This window comes from Eschrichtius robustus, chromosome 8 (assembly GCF_028021215.1).
Source record: "Eschrichtius robustus isolate mEscRob2 chromosome 8, mEscRob2.pri, whole genome shotgun sequence".
NCBI classification, from domain to species: domain Eukaryota; kingdom Metazoa; phylum Chordata; class Mammalia; order Artiodactyla; family Eschrichtiidae; genus Eschrichtius; species Eschrichtius robustus.
In genome coordinates, this window is record NC_090831.1 from 114,544,121 (window position 1) to 114,563,866 (window position 19,746).

At 45.4% G+C, this 19,746-nt stretch overlaps 1 protein-coding gene across 1 annotated transcript in view; it reads right to left on the reverse strand.

The window, feature by feature from the left end:
• Positions 1-1,035: 1,035 nt before the first annotated feature.
• CREB3L2 (cAMP responsive element binding protein 3 like 2) overlaps positions 1,036-19,746 on the reverse strand; it is a 123,352-nt gene continuing 104,641 nt past the window's right edge. The window contains exons 9-12 of the mRNA XM_068549525.1: positions 10,559-10,658; positions 10,148-10,274; positions 8,260-8,476; positions 1,036-6,538 (exon numbers count right to left, since the gene is read on the reverse strand). Of these exons, the coding sequence (XP_068405626.1) occupies positions 6,463-6,538; positions 8,260-8,476; positions 10,148-10,274; positions 10,559-10,658 (520 nt within the window). The 3' untranslated portion in view covers positions 1,036-6,462. The remainder of the gene's footprint in view (positions 6,539-8,259; positions 8,477-10,147; positions 10,275-10,558; positions 10,659-19,746) is intronic.

Below are 19,746 nucleotides of genomic sequence, written 5' to 3' on the forward strand. Positions count from 1 at the left end.
GGTTTGCATATGAAAGTTGTGCTTATAGACAAGTCCTTTACTTTGTCTAGTGATTGGCTACCCCTGTGAGAAGCAGTCTCTCCTGGGTCAGCAAGGTCCCAGATGTCAAAGCATTAGAAATACAGAAAATACAAAGGCACGATTAATACAGAGTATTTTCAAACCAGTGGGTATTTGCACCCTCCACACACCCCTGGAAAGATATCAGAATGTCAAGGAGGAAGTTTCCATTATAGGCTCACAGAATAAGAAAGAGGGAGGGTGTATGACTAAAATCCTCCACTGGGAAAGGACACTTGCATAGGAACAGAAGAAGAGAAGGTCAAGGTGCTCAGAGAAGAAAGGCAGCAGGAGATCAAAGCACCCATGAGCTCAAGGAAGGGTTCGGCATTCTGCTGAGATAAAAAAAAGTTGGCAAGGCGGGTGGAGGTCCAGGTAAACACGGTCCATGGCCTTAGTCTCTAACATCTTGGATACTCTTTCTAAGGCTAAATGAAGCCCCACTCTTTCTGAGTAGAGAAAATTAAATGTGAATACAGAGATTGCAATGGAATAAAGATGATTCTGCTCAAGTGCGTTGACCTTTATCAACCATTTCATCAGAATTTCTGGAGCATGAATATGTGTTAGGTGTCCTCTGCAACTGTTCACATGAGGAAGGATCCTTCTCTTCTGGCTCAGGTCCAAGCCATCATCCTCAAGCATCCCGAGATGGGGAAAGCAAAATCAAATCCATGGAGTTCTGAAATCTAGTTAGAGAACAGTTGTAGGAGACAACGAAAATAGCAGTCAAGCAGCATAAATCTCCAGAGAATACTGTTTTTCTTCCTGTGACTGAAAAAACAATTACATTTCTCAATATTCCTCCAATTGAGACTTGGATTCAGGGCTAGATAACATATAAATTGCTGGTTTGAGGCTCTTCTTTCAGTTGGACTAGATAATCAGGAAAGAATGGTTAGGCACACATATGCAGATCCATGCTTATATGAAAAGCTTTTAAAAACAGAGTATCAGGATGTTCAACTTTCACTATTTAAGAAAAAATATTTTATTTGCAAGAAATAGAAATACAAAAGCATAACAATTTCAGTTCATTTTTTTTCCAAACTAAATACAAGTATCCTACAAAGCATTTACTTTTTTTGGTATTTACTTAGCTATGATAAAGAATAAAAAGCCATAAAAAACAGCATGATATGACAGATAATAGACTCACAATGTATTCAGACTTAAACACTGCTGGTCTGTATAACGTTGTCACCAGAGAGAGGAAAGCCCAGCCTTTCAGCAGAGACATTAAAGCTCATGGTTGCTTATAGTGCAGAGTCTGCTCAGCATTGTTTAAAAAGGGTCGCTCACAATTTGTCAGAGAGTGCTGGTGTTTTTCATAGACTCAGAAAGTGTTTCATCTGAAAGGGAGATTTGCTGAACAGCATAGGCCATGGGTCCACGGTGCAAAAAGTTCATTGTTCTCAGCCAGCTGGTGAGTAAGGAAGAGGAGCAGAGAAACAGCTAAAACCGCTGGTGTTGCTTTTCCAGGACGCAAAGGCTGCTAGCTGGAACTCACAGAGGATTGGATGAACTGGACAGGAGATGAGCATCTCCAGCATGAGGCAAAAACCTGAACTTTGCACAGCAGGGCCAGCCTAGGGAGTAGGCACTGCATGCCCTGCCCAGAGGACCTTAAAAGTTTATAGCGTGTTCACGCAGAAAGAGATCCACAAATTGCTGCACTTTCCATATCACTTAGCTGTTTATCCATCTACAGTAATTAGTTGCCCTTGTTTTCTCTTTCTATAAAATTAAGACTTATTTAGCACAGCACCCAGCATCTAGTGGGTGCTCAAGCATTATTATTTCCCTTCCTTCTAGAAACCAAGACAAAATAAAGCATTCCCAGATTTTATGTTGCCCAAAAGGACAAAATGAAACAATACCTAGTCTTGTCCTGTGGTAGGTGCTGACCCTTTGTCCACGGAGACATGGAACCTTAATCCTCAAATGCGTCAGGTTCCTCTGAGCTGAGAAAATGTTCTGCTCTGAGGATTTACAATACCTTTAATCCCGGCTGGCCATTTTCTGATGTGATTGCACCTCTGCAAGATGGGATTTTCCAAATGGACATAACTCTGTTCCTTTTCTCCTGATGTGCAAATCTGATCATGGCTCACTTTTAGGAAACCATTTTTGAGCCTTTGGAAAAAAGTTCCTTTTCCCATGTCCACCTCAGTCTAGTACCACAAAGCTGTATATAAAATCTCTCAGCCCCTAGGTAGTTCTCAGGCATCCTGGATTCAAATATAAGGCACATGTAAGGCACAAACGAGCGTCCAAGATGAGGGAGGAACGTGTGTGCGAGTGTGCGAGTGTGCATGTGTGCGCGTGCCTGCGCAAAAGGAAGAGAGAGAGGGAGAGGGAGAGAGAGAAAAAGGAGAGAGAGAGAGAGCTGGCACATGGGTCTTTGGAAGAGCTATTGATTAATGAAGCTTCCTCAGCCCCCTTCTTCCCCAATAGTCACTAGGGCCTTCTGCAACACTCTTCCTTGGGAGTGAATGACTGACTCAATGAATGAATGAATGAATGAAAAATCTGAACTCTGTCTCTGGCTGCTTCACAGCCCCCTACTCTCTCCTGTAGCTGCCCTCCCAGAGGGGCTCATGCGATCACGTCTCCTAATTGTCTCAGCTGAAAAGCATTCAAAGAAGATGACTCGGACCAGGGCACCACCTGCTACTGGTCTGTCTCACAGGTCCTGCCTGCACCGCAAGCAGGAGAGCTGGTGTCTGTAATAAAGGTTTCTCAAAGACTGGATTCAACAGAATCGAATTAGTGACAAGAGCTCTTGGCAGAGAAGGGGGAGACTAATGCCTTCTCCTCCGTCTCCCATCTCCGCACGTTAGCAAGGCCGGCACGGATGCTCCGTCTCCTCGATGAGGAGAGGGAGGTCTCTTGAGTGTGCAACGTGCTCACGTGACACGTGTGTTGGGAGGCACTGGCCCCGAAGGGCCTCTGATCCGTGTCTTTTGCTTGGTGTGGGGACACAGGAGGAAGGAGGCACAAAGTGCTAAAAACATTTTCATAAAACACCTCTGTCAAAAATTCTGGACACTGACTCACTGCCAGAATAAAGGTGAACCAATTCAAGACTCCTGCTCCAAGGGCACACAGCCCTCTCTCGGCATTCAGGCTAAACCGAGAGATTTAGGAAGAAAAAAACATGGTATTTACAGTCGGTTTGTAAATAAGTTGAGCTAAAAGCTGCTTTCACAATCTACAAATTAGGTCTTTAAATCAAAATCATTTATATTCATAAAAAGGTTATCTAATTTTGCCTGTACTGGTGTCAAACCTCATCCCCACCTCCTGCCCAAAAGGAGCAACCTAGTTCAGCTGTCAGATTCTTATATAACACTCCCTTTATGTGAGCTAGGCTCCAGAGTCCTAACACTTCACAGAAATCCTTTCTTAAACCTGGCACTGAGGCCTTTCATTTACAGTATCCATTTCTAAGTGCAAAGTCAAGAGCTGTGAATAGAACCTCACTGGGGGGTCTGGGTTACTCAGGTCTCACACAGTAAAAAAGTACGTGTTCTCTGAACTTTTGCAAGACATCTCCTCCACTAAGCTAATCAAAGAAAGGAAAGAGGAAAAGCTGTTGACATAATGAAAAATATATTAATATGTTTATCATTAACATTGATTCTTTATGATTGATGGTTGTGCTAACAGTCTCTTATTTTCCAAAACTGAGGTTCAGAAGCCAAAAGGCTGCAACTATTTGACATCTTCAGGGCTAACCAGGTATTACTGACTCATCTATGGGATGGCTCTGGGGGTGGGAAACAAATCCACTGCCATTGTGGGATTAACCCTGGAAAAGAAAAGGTGCACACACTCATAACTATTTGGAACCAATCTGGTATTATCCAACTCTTCTGCATCCTCTTGACTCCATTACATCCTCCTAAAGGGATAACTGTTTAGTTCCCCTTACTCGCCCAAGCAAGGAGTGGAGGGCAGAGGTCTTTCTCATAATAGCAGCAATTGGTCCTTGGATCCCCTTACGATGGCCATTTGAGCTCTCAGGCTGATGTCCCTGGTCTCTAGACACAGATTCAGTTGTGGGGAGAACGGTTTCCCAGAGATCAAGCCCTGCCGTATGGAGGGCTGGAGACAGTGATGTCAAGCACGGGTAGGTCAGGGAGGAAATAAAATCCTCAAGGCACTAAAGACAGGCGCTAGGAGTTTGCTGCCCTTTTCCTTCTCCCTCCTTATTCAGAAGAGCTGGTTTTCTCCTCAGGCTGATCCAGGAGACTTAAAAATCCGATCTGGTTCCAGTGCGTCAGGTGGGTAAGATGACCCATTCTCACTGACATACAAAAGCTTGCCTTTCTTATCGTCCAAATACTACTTGAGTTAATTCCATATTCTTACCTTCTTAGCCGCCCTCTCCCTCCCCCCACACACAGGCTGCCCGTGTCTGATAATTACATGACATTTTAAAGAGAGGGATGGGTCAGTAGTGGCCCATGGTTAGCAGACACCAGCCAGGCCCAAGAGGGTCTAGAGCAGAAGAGAAGGAGAGGAGAAGGTAGAGGGAAACAGAAGCGGGGCGCATGCTAGCATCCTTCCTCCTGCACAGCCCAGCCGGTCTCAGCCCTCCCTGGCCAACGGAAAGGACAGCGAGAGGCATGCAGAGGACCGAGAGGGCTGCCAGGACCACTGCAATCCTGATCCAGCTTTACATCAGTGCTAAGAAGATGAATTTGGCCGCCTCCCAGCCAGAACTCTCTCCATCACAGAAGGGAGAGAGAAATCACTGACGGTGAGCCCCGAAGGTACCAGATCTGCTTATGAGGTCTGACGGCAAATGCTAATGACACCAAATCCTGTGTCTGCTATGGAACAGAAGGCCCAGGTGTGGCTTAATCTCTCCTAAGTACAGGTTCCAATGACAATGTAGATGAGAGACAGAAACGGAGACAGAGAGAGAGTTAAAGCTGAGGGTGCTTCAGCTACTACTAAAAATAAAATACAAAACGTGAGCAAATTTCTTACACGAAATCTTTCACAAGCTAGGGAAAAACATTTAAGGGGAGTCTTCTACATTATACAGTAAAAAGTCAATTTCCATTTCTTATTTGTAGGAAAGAGGAAAGTTTTTTTAAAACTACAAAAGTTACTTTTAATCATTAAAAAAAATAAGAGTAGGTTGGGGGATTAGGTCGTGTCTCTTTGGGTGAGCTGCAAAGTAGCCAAACCTGACTATAAAAGGTAAGACTGTGGATACACAAATGTCACCTACTCTGACCCCAGCAACAGGCCTCTCAGGCTCACCTCCTGTGTTGAGGCAGAAGAGGAGGGGGAAAGCAGAAGTGTCAGGGGAGGTGGAGAGAGACAAGCTAGCAGGGTTGTCTGAAATGCCTGCTGTCAGGGACAGGGCTTCCCTTCCCTGTTATGGGTATGGGACAGAAAAAGCATCTATCCACAGAGCCCCAGACCTGAGCAAGGCACTGCTCCAACTTTCCCTCTGAGTTCATTCTACAGGAGGACACACGCTTAGGGAGATTTCCCAACTATAATTATAGGGCTCCAGCAAAAAAGAAGAAAAGAAAGCAAAACATGGCCTGGAAGGATTGGGGATCCCAGAGCCTAGGGTGCCCTCTTCGCTCCAAAGGCCAACAGAAGACTTTGCTAGCTTGGAGGGAGGCGTCCGGATGTCTTCAGTGTGGTTGCCCAGGGAAGCCTCAGCAAGCTAATAAATACTATTTACAAATGGGGAGGAGAAGCCAAGGAGGCAGAACTAGGGGCGTGTGGGGACACAGATTGTGGAGAAATCCTACAAGCAACATGATGGGGCAGGTTTGCCTGGAGTAGAAAAGCCTGATTCCTTCAGGCATTGCACTTGCGGCCTGAGAGTACGAAGGGGACGCCTCGCTCCAGCTCCAGTGCCGGAGGACAAGTCAGCGGGGGCTCAGCGCAGAGCGGCAGGAGAGACCCAGGCTGAGCAAGGCAGGACGTCAGTCAGTGCTTTGCCAGATTCCAACAGGCATCCTCGTATTTTTGTGGCTCGAGTTGGGGGTCTCGAATGAACAAGAGTCAGCTCTTCTTCAAAGAGGTGGTCACATCCACCCCGGTGAGAAGCAGGCAGTATCTTTTTGGCACTGTCGGTAGAAACAAGCCTGCTCGTCCCACCCCTGACCCTAAGATAATTTCCTATGGCAGTAAGCAACAGGGAGGGAGAGAGGCGGGCTCCCTTCTGCAGGGAGGGACGTGGGACCGGGGGAGGCGCTCTCTCACCGTGGGTGGAAATCCCAGGCTGTCCTCGCATCCAAAGCCATGACTGCACGTCCAGGTCTTCGGTCAAGATCGGGTGGCAAAAAGGAAAAGCTTATGACAAAGGCGGTTTGGAGACATAAAGGTAGAGTGAGGAGATAGAAGGAGGTGGCGACGGTCTCTTTAGAAGGTGGCGTTCACTCTTCTGTCGAGTTCTACAACTTTTAGTGTTTCATTCCCCTCCAGTTTGGTGCTGACCCTGCAAAGGCATCAGAAGGAAAAAGAGGTCTTACTACCAACTGCCTCATGCTCGGTAGGATGACACAATCATTCCATGACTGCGACTCTGCAGGCTGGCCCAAGCACGCTTCTCGTCCTCTCCCCTGTTCCCGAAGTCTCCCGCTACCAGCCTATCCATCATCCACATTCCTGCCTCTAGCCTCATGCCAAAGGAGACATTCCAGCCCAGAGGATAAGCATGGAAGTTTGATACTGATTTGTTGTACATTGCTTTAAATGATTGTATTTCTTGAGGATGGTTAGTTACCCCTATGCTAAACTCTGGGAAGGAGAAAATAAAAGGATAAAGACTGATCTTTGGTCTAGAATAAAGATTTTTTAAAGAAAATCTAGATAAAGATGAAATCTTTATAAAGATTAAAAGATTCCAGATAAAGACTAAAAAAAAAAAACAAACACCCAAACTAACTTGAAATACCAGTAAATATATAACAGAAAATAAATACATTATTAAATTATGTAACAGCCTAGAAAGTCTCTAGGCATTCAGAGGAGGGCTATGAGGGCTCTGATATCAGGAAGACATCCCAGAAAAAGAGGGATTTCAATGGGGCCTTGAAGAGCTGAGACAAGAGGAGAGAAGATTTGTGTCATGAGTCAAGTAGTCGAGCAGCTCAGTCTTCTCTACTCCTAGTGGCAGCTCCACAATTCGCTAAAATAGGAATAATAATAATAATAATAATGTCTAACCTCTTCAAGTATTTCAAAGGATTTACTGTATATGTCATATTTACATAGTGCTTGAAATAATAAGCGCTATAAATAATAATAATAAAGCACTATATACATGTATAATATAATATAAACATATAATAGTATATATAATTACCAACTTTCCCCTGCAACACTAGGGGAAGAAAACTGAAGAATGTGCAACAAAATCTTTCCCACTTGCATTGGAATAGCATCATTTCTGGGAGGCACAGAGGCAGAGTTCAGCTAGACCACGAACCACACCATGTATAACCAGGATTGGATACAGACGCTCCTTCCCATGCCATTTGGTGTACCCAGGTATCTCCCCAGCATGACAACGATGCCCAGCAGTTGTACAAGCCTTTGTGTTTACACAAGGACTGTTCCTCATAACTATCTAAAGGAAACACCTCATGGAGAATTGGAGACAAATGTATGTTATTTTCAATATGGAAACGCATACATGCACAGTGCCTCTCTAAGTGTCCTTCAATATTAATATGTAATTATAACTATATAATTATAATTAATGCATGTTTATTTACGTATAAATCATAAAACTACATACTGACATGTAGCATGACATATATGTATCTCTAGTTGGAAGGAAGCTGGGGAGTGTCTTGAGGCTGCATTTGCATAGCAAGTACACTGCTGTTACTGGATTGTATGTTTACTTGTGAGGCTTTGAGGGAGGAAGGGAGTCAAGCCCTTTCCCCCGATTCTTGGAGCCACCACTGTCAGCTCCCCAGTGGCGCAGCAGACACGGGGCCAGCTCACACCAGGTCTCTTCCCCAATCTCTGCTAGGGGCAGCTGTTCACAAGCAATAGACTCTCCAGAGTCCGGGTGCTGGAAATAGGTCTTGAAAAAGCCGAGGGTTGGACCAGGCCAGTGGGAAAGTCAACACCCCACACTGCACGTTGCTGACGCATAACCCATCGTCAGTGCCTTAGAGGAGGTGAATCTGTATCTATTTGACTCACAAGTGCTGCTGCAGCTCCAACAGCACTGACTTCTCCAGGCTGGTCTCATTTGATATAATGAAATGGGGAAGATCCACGTCAGGCCTGGACTCCAGCCCTGATGCCCTGAGCAGGGAGGAACCTCCGTCCCAGCGCCTGAGCTCCCCAGCCGAGGCCGAACTGGACGGCTCCTCCAGGGGAGAATGTTCCTCATAGATCAGCAGGTTCCTGGATCTCACTGCGAACAAAGCAAAGTAGCAGGTGTTACGAGAGACCACAAGGGTACATCACATCCCCTCCCTCGATGCCCAGGGCTGGGAGCAGATGACAATTCATGGGTTCTTGTTGCCCAGGACAGAGGGTGCCAACTGGAGTTGGCTTTCTATAAAGGCTTCAGGATTTCAGAGTTTTGTGCATTGAAAAATGATACCAATTATAAAAAGTCTGGAAGAACAATAGAAAAGCAAATAAACAGGAAGCATACTGCTACCCCACTGCTTTGAAAATAAAACTCCCCTCCATGCCCCACCCCCAACCATCTGGGGGAAACAATTCATGGAGAATAGGAGTCAAATACTTGGAGAGGTCCAGACGCAGCTAAAATAAGCATTCCCAGTGAGTAGGTCTTGCATAGGGAGAAGGTAAAAGGGCAGAAAACTGTGTTTTCATTTAAAACTGGAGAGAAGACACATAGCCAAAGTCATAAATCAAACAACGGAGACATTCTCTTTTGTTTTATAGGATAGTTGCATAGCTAGATGGCTCGTAGCAATTTTCTACAACAGAGAAACTATGCTCCCATTGGCTTCCAATTAAATTTAGAGATACATTCCCTTAGGGAAAAAAGAATTTCCCGGGAGACCAATGAAATTATTTGGTTGAAATTTTAGCCTTTCTGTCATATACGTGGCAGGGATACACCTACCTGACAAAGTCCACGGATCTTTCAGAACCACAAAATTATGCCTACCCCCCAAATCCAGTACCCCCTAATACCACCCTTGTTCTTACTAGTGTATTTTATGATCCCTACATATCACCTCTTTATTTCCTACATACTTAAGAGAGATCATTGATCTGGGTGAGAATATCACTTCTGACACCTGATTCTCCAAATTTTCTAAATCTTGGGCATAACATTTTGTAAGACAGGCTGATTCTTTAATTTCATTTTACAGATGCTTACTATGGTCCATACAATTCCACTGAGTTGAATTCCTTGAAAATGTCATGGAAAACTTAATGCTCTCCCCACTCCTTCCCCCCAAATGCGCATCCCTCCCCCTTATCAGAACTCAAAAAGAAGACATCAGAATTTGCCAGGGAACACAGTCTAGAGTAGTAGTTTGCAAACTGTGCTCTGCTGAGCTCTAGAGAATTCCGAGGGGTATCTCAGCCCAGTGGGTGAGTGCCACAAGGGGAGACCCAGCAGCCTGGGCACCAGACACCCCCATGGCTCTCTTCCTCCCTTCAATGGAGAAGTTACACTTTTACCAGTTCTTAAAAATTAGACTTTCATATGTAAACAGAAGCCAAGAACACTTCCTGCAATGTCTTGGTGGTCACAGCGATGACAGTTAACTGCAGAGTAACTAATTCGGGGGCAGATGCTTGTGTGGGTCTATTCAATGAATGTTTTTTATGGGGGAGAGGGAACAGTGATATTGAATTGCCTTCTCCCAAGGAATGGATATAGATGCATTTTTATGGATAAATGATTTTGAGACCACTGCTCTGTACCCAGGGAAGTTTATCCTATAGCTATTCTAAACCAAGTGGTTTAATAAAGTCCTCCCATCTAAAAAAAAAAATTAGACTCTCACATAAGACTTCTTTCAGAAAGTTAAGTTTTGAGAAATGAAAGAGAAAAGAAACAAGACACCTCCCAAGTTGCTGAGTGCTGTCTTACCAACGGAGGCTGTGTAGGGCTCCTGCATGGAATGCTGGTTGGGCAGGGCCATCTTGGTGGCAGAAGGATAGGGCCCATAGCCCTGAAAGAAGGTGCCGAATGCAACGGCAAAGCATAACACAACAACCTGCAGGACAAGGAGAGAAAGTGGAGAGCCGTCAATTCCGAGATCCACAGAGCAAACCTTTACACCTGCAACACCTGGGAGGTCCAGGAAGACAACTCCCCTCCATCAGGCCAGCAGATCGTACGCAGTCAATCACCGTCACATCATAGTGGAGAAACAGCCTTGGAGTGAGCTGCGTGGTCCCTCGAACCCCCCCCAGCACTTGGACATGGCAAGCTAGGGAGAGACTGGAGATTGGGGAGTGGTCTGGGGCAGTGATGGTGCTGTCCCTTCAGGAAACTCACCATGAGGCAGGTGCCAGTCTGCGTGCCAGCCAGCTTGCAGGTGCGAGAAACCTTGCCCATCACCAAAGTCTGAAGCTTCTGCAGCTGCTGCAGGAGAGTTCTGCAAACACAACAAATCAAAGCCATGAAGGGCGTCTGAGAGACAAGAGAATGCTTGTGGGTGATCTCTGCCCCAGGCTCCAGGGAAGTTGCTGTGGCTTTGCGTCAGAATTTGAACACAGTACCAAGAAAAATGTTCCTCTGGTGAAGACACGTACGCCACTGTCTTCCAGCACCAGAGTCGCAGAGCTTACGGGGCTCAGAATTCGCCCACGTGAGCAGCTTGTCCATTCTGTGCTGTTCTGAGTAAGTCATCTCTTTGGCCCAAATCATCCCTGATAATCCCGGGATTTGTTTGTCAGCCATTGAGAAAAAAAAATAAGCAAAAATTGGCTGGTGATGGTGAACCAAGGAGAATCCGTTCACCCAAGAGAAGAGAAACATTGAAGAAGATGCAAGAAAGCAGAAAAGCATGAAGAAGAAGATGCCGAGCAGAGAACAAGTGGAGGGGTGGCCAGAGGAGATGGCTGTGACAGGAAGGGGTAGCAACATCTCTGAGCGGCAGCTGCTCAGATGGCAGATCTGAAGAGAGGGAGAGAGACGGAGAAGAAAACAAGAATGGCGGGGAGCAAACAGCCATGAGCACCTCAGGCCTGTGGTACTTGGAAGGCTCATAGCACCGCCATAGGCAGAAATGAAGCCCAAATATGAATCGGGAGCAAAGAAGCCTGCTCAGCTGGACACACCTGCAGAGCCAGGATCTTGGAAGCCATCCTCTGATGCAGACTCTGATATTCCTCCAGGAAAAGACACAGAGCAGGAGCAGAAAAGGAGTTGTTCTCTCCCTGAAATTGAACAGCTGTGCACACCCTTGCAAGGGTGGGGTTTGAGGGTGAGAACGGTATGTTCTGCTCTGTGTGACGTCAGGTCACAGGAGGAGCAGATGGTGAATTTCTTTGCAAATTCTGAACAGTGCGGCCATAGAAAAGGATCCCACAGCACACACTCCTGAATTAGAGCCTCGGGGATGAACTCTGCGTGAGCAGCCCAGAGACTGCTCCTAGCCCCCATCCCTCTTCTCCAAGCCCAGTGCACTCGGCAAGGTGGAGAGGTTTTCCAAGCAGATGCTTTCTTCTTGGGTCTCAAAGATTTTCAGAAAATTCATGCTGTGATGGAACATCAGAAAGCCAGACAAGTTCACTGAAAAGCATCAGCAAATCACTCATTTGCAGAAGAATTCTGGGCTTTGGCAGATAACTTGCCTCCACCATAGCCCATCTCCTGAACAGCTTCCAAGTGCTGGAAGGACATGCAGGTTTTCCCAAGTTTGCAGCTTCCCCCATGACCAGTACCAGCGAAACAAGTTCTCTCAGGTTTAAGCCAACTAAGGACAGGTCGGCAGTAAGACTATTGCTTTGAGCAGTTCAATGGATAAGAGCGGAGGCAGAATTGGAGGCCACAGCATGTACAGTGAAGGCTTTCTGAACTCAGTGACCCTGTGTGGTCCCATCTACACCGTATTTTTACCTTGTACAGTGGTTTTAATTTAAGCAAAACAAAATCATTCATCCCATTATTTCATATCATTAAATTCTATTAATATGGAGGTCTTTTTAGTACTTAGCTATACGTTTTCTTGCTTTATGGTTATCTAGAAGCATAATCACAAGCAGTACAGACTGGTTTATGTTTCTGTACATTCAAGAAACACGTTCTTTAAAAGAGTTTTGTGAGTTACTCAAGGCTGAGAAATACCGATAGCGTGATTACTGTAAATTCTACTTTAGGAAATTGTGTCGTTTGTGACAACATGGATCAACCTGGAGGGCATCATGCGACGTGAAATAAGCCAGACAAAGAAAGATAAATACCACGTGGTATCACTGACACACGGAATCTTTAAAAAAAAAAAGTTGAACTCATAGAAATAGTAGACAAGCAGTTGCTAGGAGCTGGGGGTGGGGAAATAGGGAGAGGTTGGTAAAAGGGTACAAACTTTCAGCTATAAGATGAATAAGGTCTGAGGATCTAGTGTAAAATATGGTGACTCTAGGTGATAAAACTGTACCATATAATTGAAATTTGCTAAGAGAGTAGAACTTAAATGTGTTTACCAAAAAATAAAGATAAGGTAAATAGGTCATTAACTTGATGTGAGGAATCCTTTCACAATGTATACATGTATCAAAGCATCACGTTGCACACTTCAAATATCTCACAATTTTACTTGTCGATTACACCTCAGTAAAGATGGAAAAAAATTAAAAGTTTGCAGTTAAATGATCGTATGATGCAGCAAGTTTTTTTCCTCATCACACTTTCTTCTCCCAGGACCTCCCAAGAGCGCCCCATTCTTACTGGCTTGCACGGCTGCCTTTTCAAAGCTAAGAGCTGAGTGACACACCCACTTCCTGGGTGAGCGTTCCTTCTGGCAGAGCTGAGATCTAGTGGGCAGTGGCACACATTTTATTGACAACATCCTGTAATGCCAGCCCCAAAGCCCTCTTTGGGTTCTCCCTGCTGTATTTCTGGAACTCGTGGGGAAGATACACAGGTGAGCCATAGATAAGACCTATGCTTGACCGTGTGGCACAAACCTTTTCTCTCATATTCTGGCCTCCTCCTGTGGTGCCAATCAACAGGGTCTTTGTTACCAGCTAAACTACAGAAAGGGGCCTCACTGTTTCCTTGGTGGGCTGCTGAAGAGCCACGTCTGTAATGCTGGCTGCCGCTTCTGATGGGCACCTCAACTCCCATGGGGCACCCCGCTGCCTGCTCTGGCAGCTCCAAGGTGTTGAAGCTCAGTTGTGCTCTGTGCGTGGAGGAGTTGGTGGAGGACATTCCTCTATCCAGGCTTCCATTAGACAGCAGATTTCCAGATGTTACCACAGCCATTTACTTTTGCTCCAAATTCTTAAGGTGTTTTTAAAGCAAAATCGCCATTTCCATTTTTACCAACAGTCCCCATTTATGCACAACCTTCCTGCGCCTCCTCCCTGCTCAATCCCTGCCCTTTGTCCAGGCTTCAGAGCATGAACCACTGAGAAAACCAATTGCACACAATACTCGGACTCACTCCTCCCTTCCAATTTCTGATTGTGATCACGAGGCCTGGGACCCCTTCCCTAGGATGAAGAGTCTCCCAGGAGCCTCCACAGTCTGTTCTGAAGACAGGCCTCTGACAGGCCAGACACACCTAAACCCCTTAGGCTCAAGTTGGGAACCCCAGCTATAGGTGTAAAGTGCTATCAGTTTGGAAGAAGGACCATCTAAGTCTGGCTGGGCGAGCAGGAAGGGCTGTGTCTTTACTAGTGGTGTGGTGCTTTACTTGGCATTCATCAGCACATCCTTTGCAAACTCAAAGACAATTATATTCTGAATCCACTGCAAATGAAAATGGTGGTTTAATGGCCCCTGATTTCCAACAGTTTATAATCCAGCTCTTGAAGATGAGCAAACATGTAGTTCAAAATAGATTTTTCAGTTTGAAATTTTGGTGGAAAGCAACAGGGATTCATAATGCGCTGTTTGCTGCTGCTTCTCCTACTCGGATTAGCGAAGGTGAACTCGCGGGAATGATGACACTCTGAAGGCCCCATCCATCAGCAACAGAGGGATTCCACCCAAGGAAAGCAGGGTAGCTCATCCACTCCCCAAAATCTAAATAGATTTCCATGATGTGATAAAGTCTGGGAAATTCATAGACATTCATACAACAGAAACACTCATTTTTGTCATAAGGAAAGAAAATTATTAGTGATTGAGTGTCCACTGGCTGAGTTCTGGAACTTCATATACTGAGATACTATGTAAAGGTTTCAAAGACATGTAACCAGTAACTAGAAGACCTAAGATGTAAACCCAAACCTATCTGACTCCATAGCTCACGTACTTTCCAATTCAGCACACCATGGTACCCGAACCTATAACCTAATAAAATTAATGATCAAAAGATTTCTTAGTTAAGTAGATTTTTCTTAAATCCAGTGACATTAACATCATATTGAGGGAATTCCCTGGTGGTCCAGTGGTTAGGACTTGGTGCTTTCACTGCCGAGGCCCAGGTTTGATCCCTGGTCGGGGAACTAAGATCCTGCAAGCCGCGCAGCGCAGCCCCCCTCCCCCCAAAAAAAAGCATCACATTGACAACAGCACAACCAAGAGATGTGTCCACCGTTAAATACGAAAAGATTACAGTGACCAAACTGCAGACAGAAGGGCCACAGTGAATCTGATGGCAGTGAGATACATACTAACAAAGTTTCAGTGATCTGATACAAATAAAAGCAATAGGGTAAAATAAACATTTCCTGGCAGATCTCTGGATATACCAAAATAAAATGCAAATGATGGATAAAAGAATAACAGGTATTCCTTAGCCCACGTCAAGTGTCAGGAAGTCAAACCTGAGCTTTGTTTAGGAAAATGGAAGCTATAAGACCTGTCCCTCCACTGGACACCAAAAGAGCCGATGAGATGGCTTTAGGATTACTAAGTCAGTAATATTCACCAGAACACGGCGATAAGCTCCCAGGAAGAGAAACCTGAATTTAGATCTCAGTACCATGGTTTTTAATCACATTACTTAAGTCCTGAGTTCAGGCACTTAGTCAAAGTTAATTCTCTTGACCTCACCAGCTAACAGAATAATGAGAGAATCCCCTTCTGGGGTACTCTGGGTTTGCTGAAACAAATACACCTTTGCAGAGTGCTTGCTATTTCTTTCCACTGATGACAGATGAGTTTCTTTACAGGAAAGCCTGGAATTTCACAACTGATATGTTGGTCTGAGATGATGTGGTACTTTCCCTGATGCCATTGGGATAGATGCCATGGCCTGAAGCATTGGGAGCTTGGATGACAGCTGTTACCCTGCTTGCATAAAGGGCTGGCTGGAGAAAAGGCAGCCAACAGATGAAATGGAAGAAGTATTTTAAAACTAAAGCTATAAAAAAGTCAATCATAGGACAGACTCTCTTTCCAACAGTGCATTCAGAGCTCAGTTTAAACTTCTCCTTTATTACTGTATGTTAAATCATCAGTGATCATGGCTAATTATGGCTTAATGAATTCTTGGGCTTCCGGGAGCAAGGTCTTAATTTATAGAGACGTTTATCTGGGCCAAGACATTTTTCACAATTTGTTAAATTGGAGGGTCCAACACTTGATTGAAAATGTGGATTTTGTCCTGTGGTGAGATGTAAAAATAAACCTTATGGCTGTCCTCACACAGCTCCTGGTAAAAGAGCAGTTAAAGGCAGCTGCCAGCCTTGCCCAAAATAAAGCATCACCCTGTATCTTGGGAGGCATATCAAAGGAAATTGGGCAAAACATTCAAAAGTAGCCAAGAGTGTGAGACACAATCTTATAAAAACTGGGAAATGCATCAACAGCCTCATGTGTTTTCTTGTATTTGGTTTAATTTTGTTTTCTTATGTTTCTGTTATTTAAGGGAAACAGCAGGGGTTGGTGTGGGGAGGGAGCGAGAGAGAACGAGCTAGTGATACAGTCACTGCATCTTATACTTTGAACATTCTAGCACCTAATTTCCCACTGGAGTCAGAAACTAGGACCCAGGAAAAATAATAAACTGATGGTTCCCAATTACTTGCTGTGCCAGGAGCTTCAAACCAGGTACTCTCTATAAACACAATTTCCATCAAATCCTGTAACACACCTTACTCAGAAATGGAACTAGCTGGGCTATAATGCATGTGTGCACATTTGTGTGTGTAAGTAAATCACCCTCTGGGTGAATCAGCCTCCCACAGGAATGAAGGAACTTTTTTTTACTTATGGAACTACTTAGAGCAGTAAGTTCTAAATTCCAAATCATGAACCATTCGTGGGTTGTGAAAACAGCTGGGGTGTGACTGGTGTATTTAATGAAACAGAGTCAAATACAACACACAATATCTGAGGGCATCACACATAGTAAATAAGTATTCATTTGTGAAACTTTCATATTAGTTATGAATGTGATGTATATGTATGTGTGGTGTGTCTGGGTCACTACACAACATGTAAAACAATATGATCAAAAAAGTCTAAGTGCTACTTATCTAGTGCACACATGCAAAAAAATTATATGCGTGAACGTTAGGTGGCTTCATGATGGAAGAGGCAGGCATCCATGTCCTTTCGAAGCAAAACCCCACCCGAATCCCTCCCCACCCACCCCAGTCTTCTAGAATTAGTGTCCAAGTACGGAGGGTTGGGGGGAGGTGTCAAAAAGCAAAAACAGGGTCTTCCCTGGTGGTGCAGTTGTTAAGAGTCTGCCTGCCAATGCAGGGGACACGGGTTTGAGCCCTGGTCCGGGAAGATCCCACATGCCGCGGAGCAACTAAGCCCGTGCGCCACAACTACTGAAGTCCGTGCGCCTAAAGCCTGAGCTCCACAACAAGAGAAGACACCGCAGTGAGAAGCCCACGCACCACAACGAAGAGTCGCCCCTGCTCACCGCAACTAGAGAAAGCCCGCGCGCAGCAACAAAGACTCAACGCAGCCAAATAAACAAATAAATAAATAAAATTATTTTAAAAAAAAGCTAAAACACCTACCTCAAAATCCTTAGGCGGAGGGTGGGGAGGTGGTAGGATATAATGTTAATAATAATTCAAAACATTACATAACAATATTTAAGGAGACTCTCAAACTACCTCAAAGACTTTTAAATACTAAAGTGCAAACTCTTATACAAAAGATAATCACATTCTGCTAAAATCCTAAACTTTGAATAAATACTCATTTATTTATGATCTTTCACTTAAGTTTTGAAAGTTGTTCATGGGGCTCTGGCCTAAATTTTTTAAAAATACAAATGCTCTCCTTTCTCTTACTGTGTAATTGCCACATTATAAGGAGGTTTATTTTTCAGGGACCAGAGGGCACTTCTGAAATATTCTATCACCTACTCACCCAGGAACACAAAAAAGAGAGAGTTCTAGAATGTTTTCTGGGGCTCAGGAATGTCTAACTTTACCATGGAATCCTACTAAAATGCCTTTGTAAACTCTCTGGGAAACTTAGTCTAGTATCCAACAATCCTTTGAAGTTTGTAACATTTTCAACTGAAAAGAAAGCTTATACTCTTCACACAACCAGAAGTTAGAGATAATGGAGAAATGAAAAGTGATTTAAACCAAGATAAAGGTCTGCAGAGGGTCATTCCTGGACGTGGGTCATTCCTGAGCACTCTAACGGCCTCTCTGTGCACAGCAGGAGAGTGGGACCAGCTGATGACAGTCAGCCGAAGGGAAGAGAAGACTTCACACGTGGAAGACACAACAGTGAGGAGGAAGCCGACAGACAAAACTGGTGCAAACGGACGCGGCTGTGCGGCTAAACCAACAAAGGAGGAGAGCGCAGTCAGAGCCCAGTGGGCTTGGCTGGAAAGACCTCCATCAGGAATCACATGCAGATTTTAAAGAACAAGAAAAGTAGACACAGAGAGGAGGACTGTAGCTAAGAGGAAGGTCAAAGAGGAAAACTAATGAATTCTTGTTTCTGGTAACAACACAGACAGGACAAGCACATCCCTCACCTTCCGTGAGGTTTGGAGAAAGAATACCAATGAGGCCCACATCCCACACATGTCATACATCCTAAGGGTTCTCCTCACCCCACCTACCCCAAGCCAGGCAAACACTGCCCACGGGTACCCCCGACACCTGCTCCGTCGAGCTCCCTCCAGGGCCAGGTCAGAGCTCCAGACAGATATACGGCCTTGCTCCTGCTGACTCCTCATCCCACGGGGAGGGGCGTGGCTAGGGGAAAGCCAGAGCAGGGCCCCCTAAAACACAGATCCCAAGCTGGGCCCTCTTGTTTGGAACTACGGTTGACCCCGTGCTGGGAAAGGCAGAGGTCCTTGGAGAGAGAGCACGACAGCGGCAAAAGAGACCGAGGTAAGGGCCAGGTGAGAAAGTAAGTGGCTCAGGTCTAGTCCCTGTCCTGCCTCTAAATGGATGATCTTAACCTCATCAGCCCTCAGTTTCCGCTTCTGTAAAAGGAAGTGATTAACAGTTAAATGAGATGATGTCTAAAGTACATTTCAAGCCTAAGCTCCTATGAGTCTACAAATCAGGGCTGAGGAGAGGGATAGTGGCTCACAGCCCTACAGCCTACAGCACGAGGGCAAAATTAAAAATGAATGGAGCAAACTGGGCCACAGACACCTAAAATGGATGGGCTGGGCAGTACATGTGCATCACTTGTGCAGAAGAAAAGGCTAGAAAGTGGGGGAAAGACAGGGTCTCTCAAGAATGAGACATGCAGCTCGGAGAGACGAAAGATAAGCAAGGAAGGCCAGGAAGACCCTCCGGCGCCACGCATGGCCTCGCCTGGACTTTGCAAGTGCAAATGTATATCCTGATCCAGCAGCGGAAGGAGGGCCCCCTGGGAAGCCATCTCACTCTCAGCGCACACATTTCCTGGTGGCATGCGATTAGCGGATCGCCTTCCCACTGCTTCGGCTGCTCTCAGGCTCCTGGGGTAAGGCTGCAGAAGTCTCCTCTCCTGTCTCCATCCTCTTCCAGCTTCCTGAGCTCAGATAAAAGGGGCTGTTCTGCCTAGAAGCCAAGAGCATGCTAAATGGCTGCTGCTGAGGCGAGTACTAAGCGAAGCGGCGGGATTGATTTGGAATCTGAGCGCTCGTTCTCATCTGGATAGATGGAAAGTCCCTCGTGGCAGGGAGCACAGAAGTGGTAAAATGTAAAGAGGTATAATTTGTCTTTATTTTGGTCCACGTACCCACTCGCCTTTCCTGCCACATCGTGCCAAATGAAACAACGGCACACAAGGTCTCCCACCCCACTTCTGGTGACCCAGGGTCCTGTCCACTTCTCACAGCCATTTCTTTCTGCCTCTGCCCAGCTACCTCCAAAGGACGTTAATACAAGAAGCACGAACAGGACACAAACACAGGTGTGTGTTCGCTGGGCCCTACCCTGTGCTTAGTTCAAACACTGGGTCACTCACACGGTGTGACGAATAAAGGGTCCGAAAATCTCCCCTTACCACGGGCCCAACACACCAACTCCTCCTGACTGGTTTAGGGCAGGAGATTGCCACGGTTCATGTTACAGTCACTCCGGCTACTGCAGTGTCTTCTGGCGAGGGGAGGCGCTTGGCAGGAACAGAAGAAGAAGGGA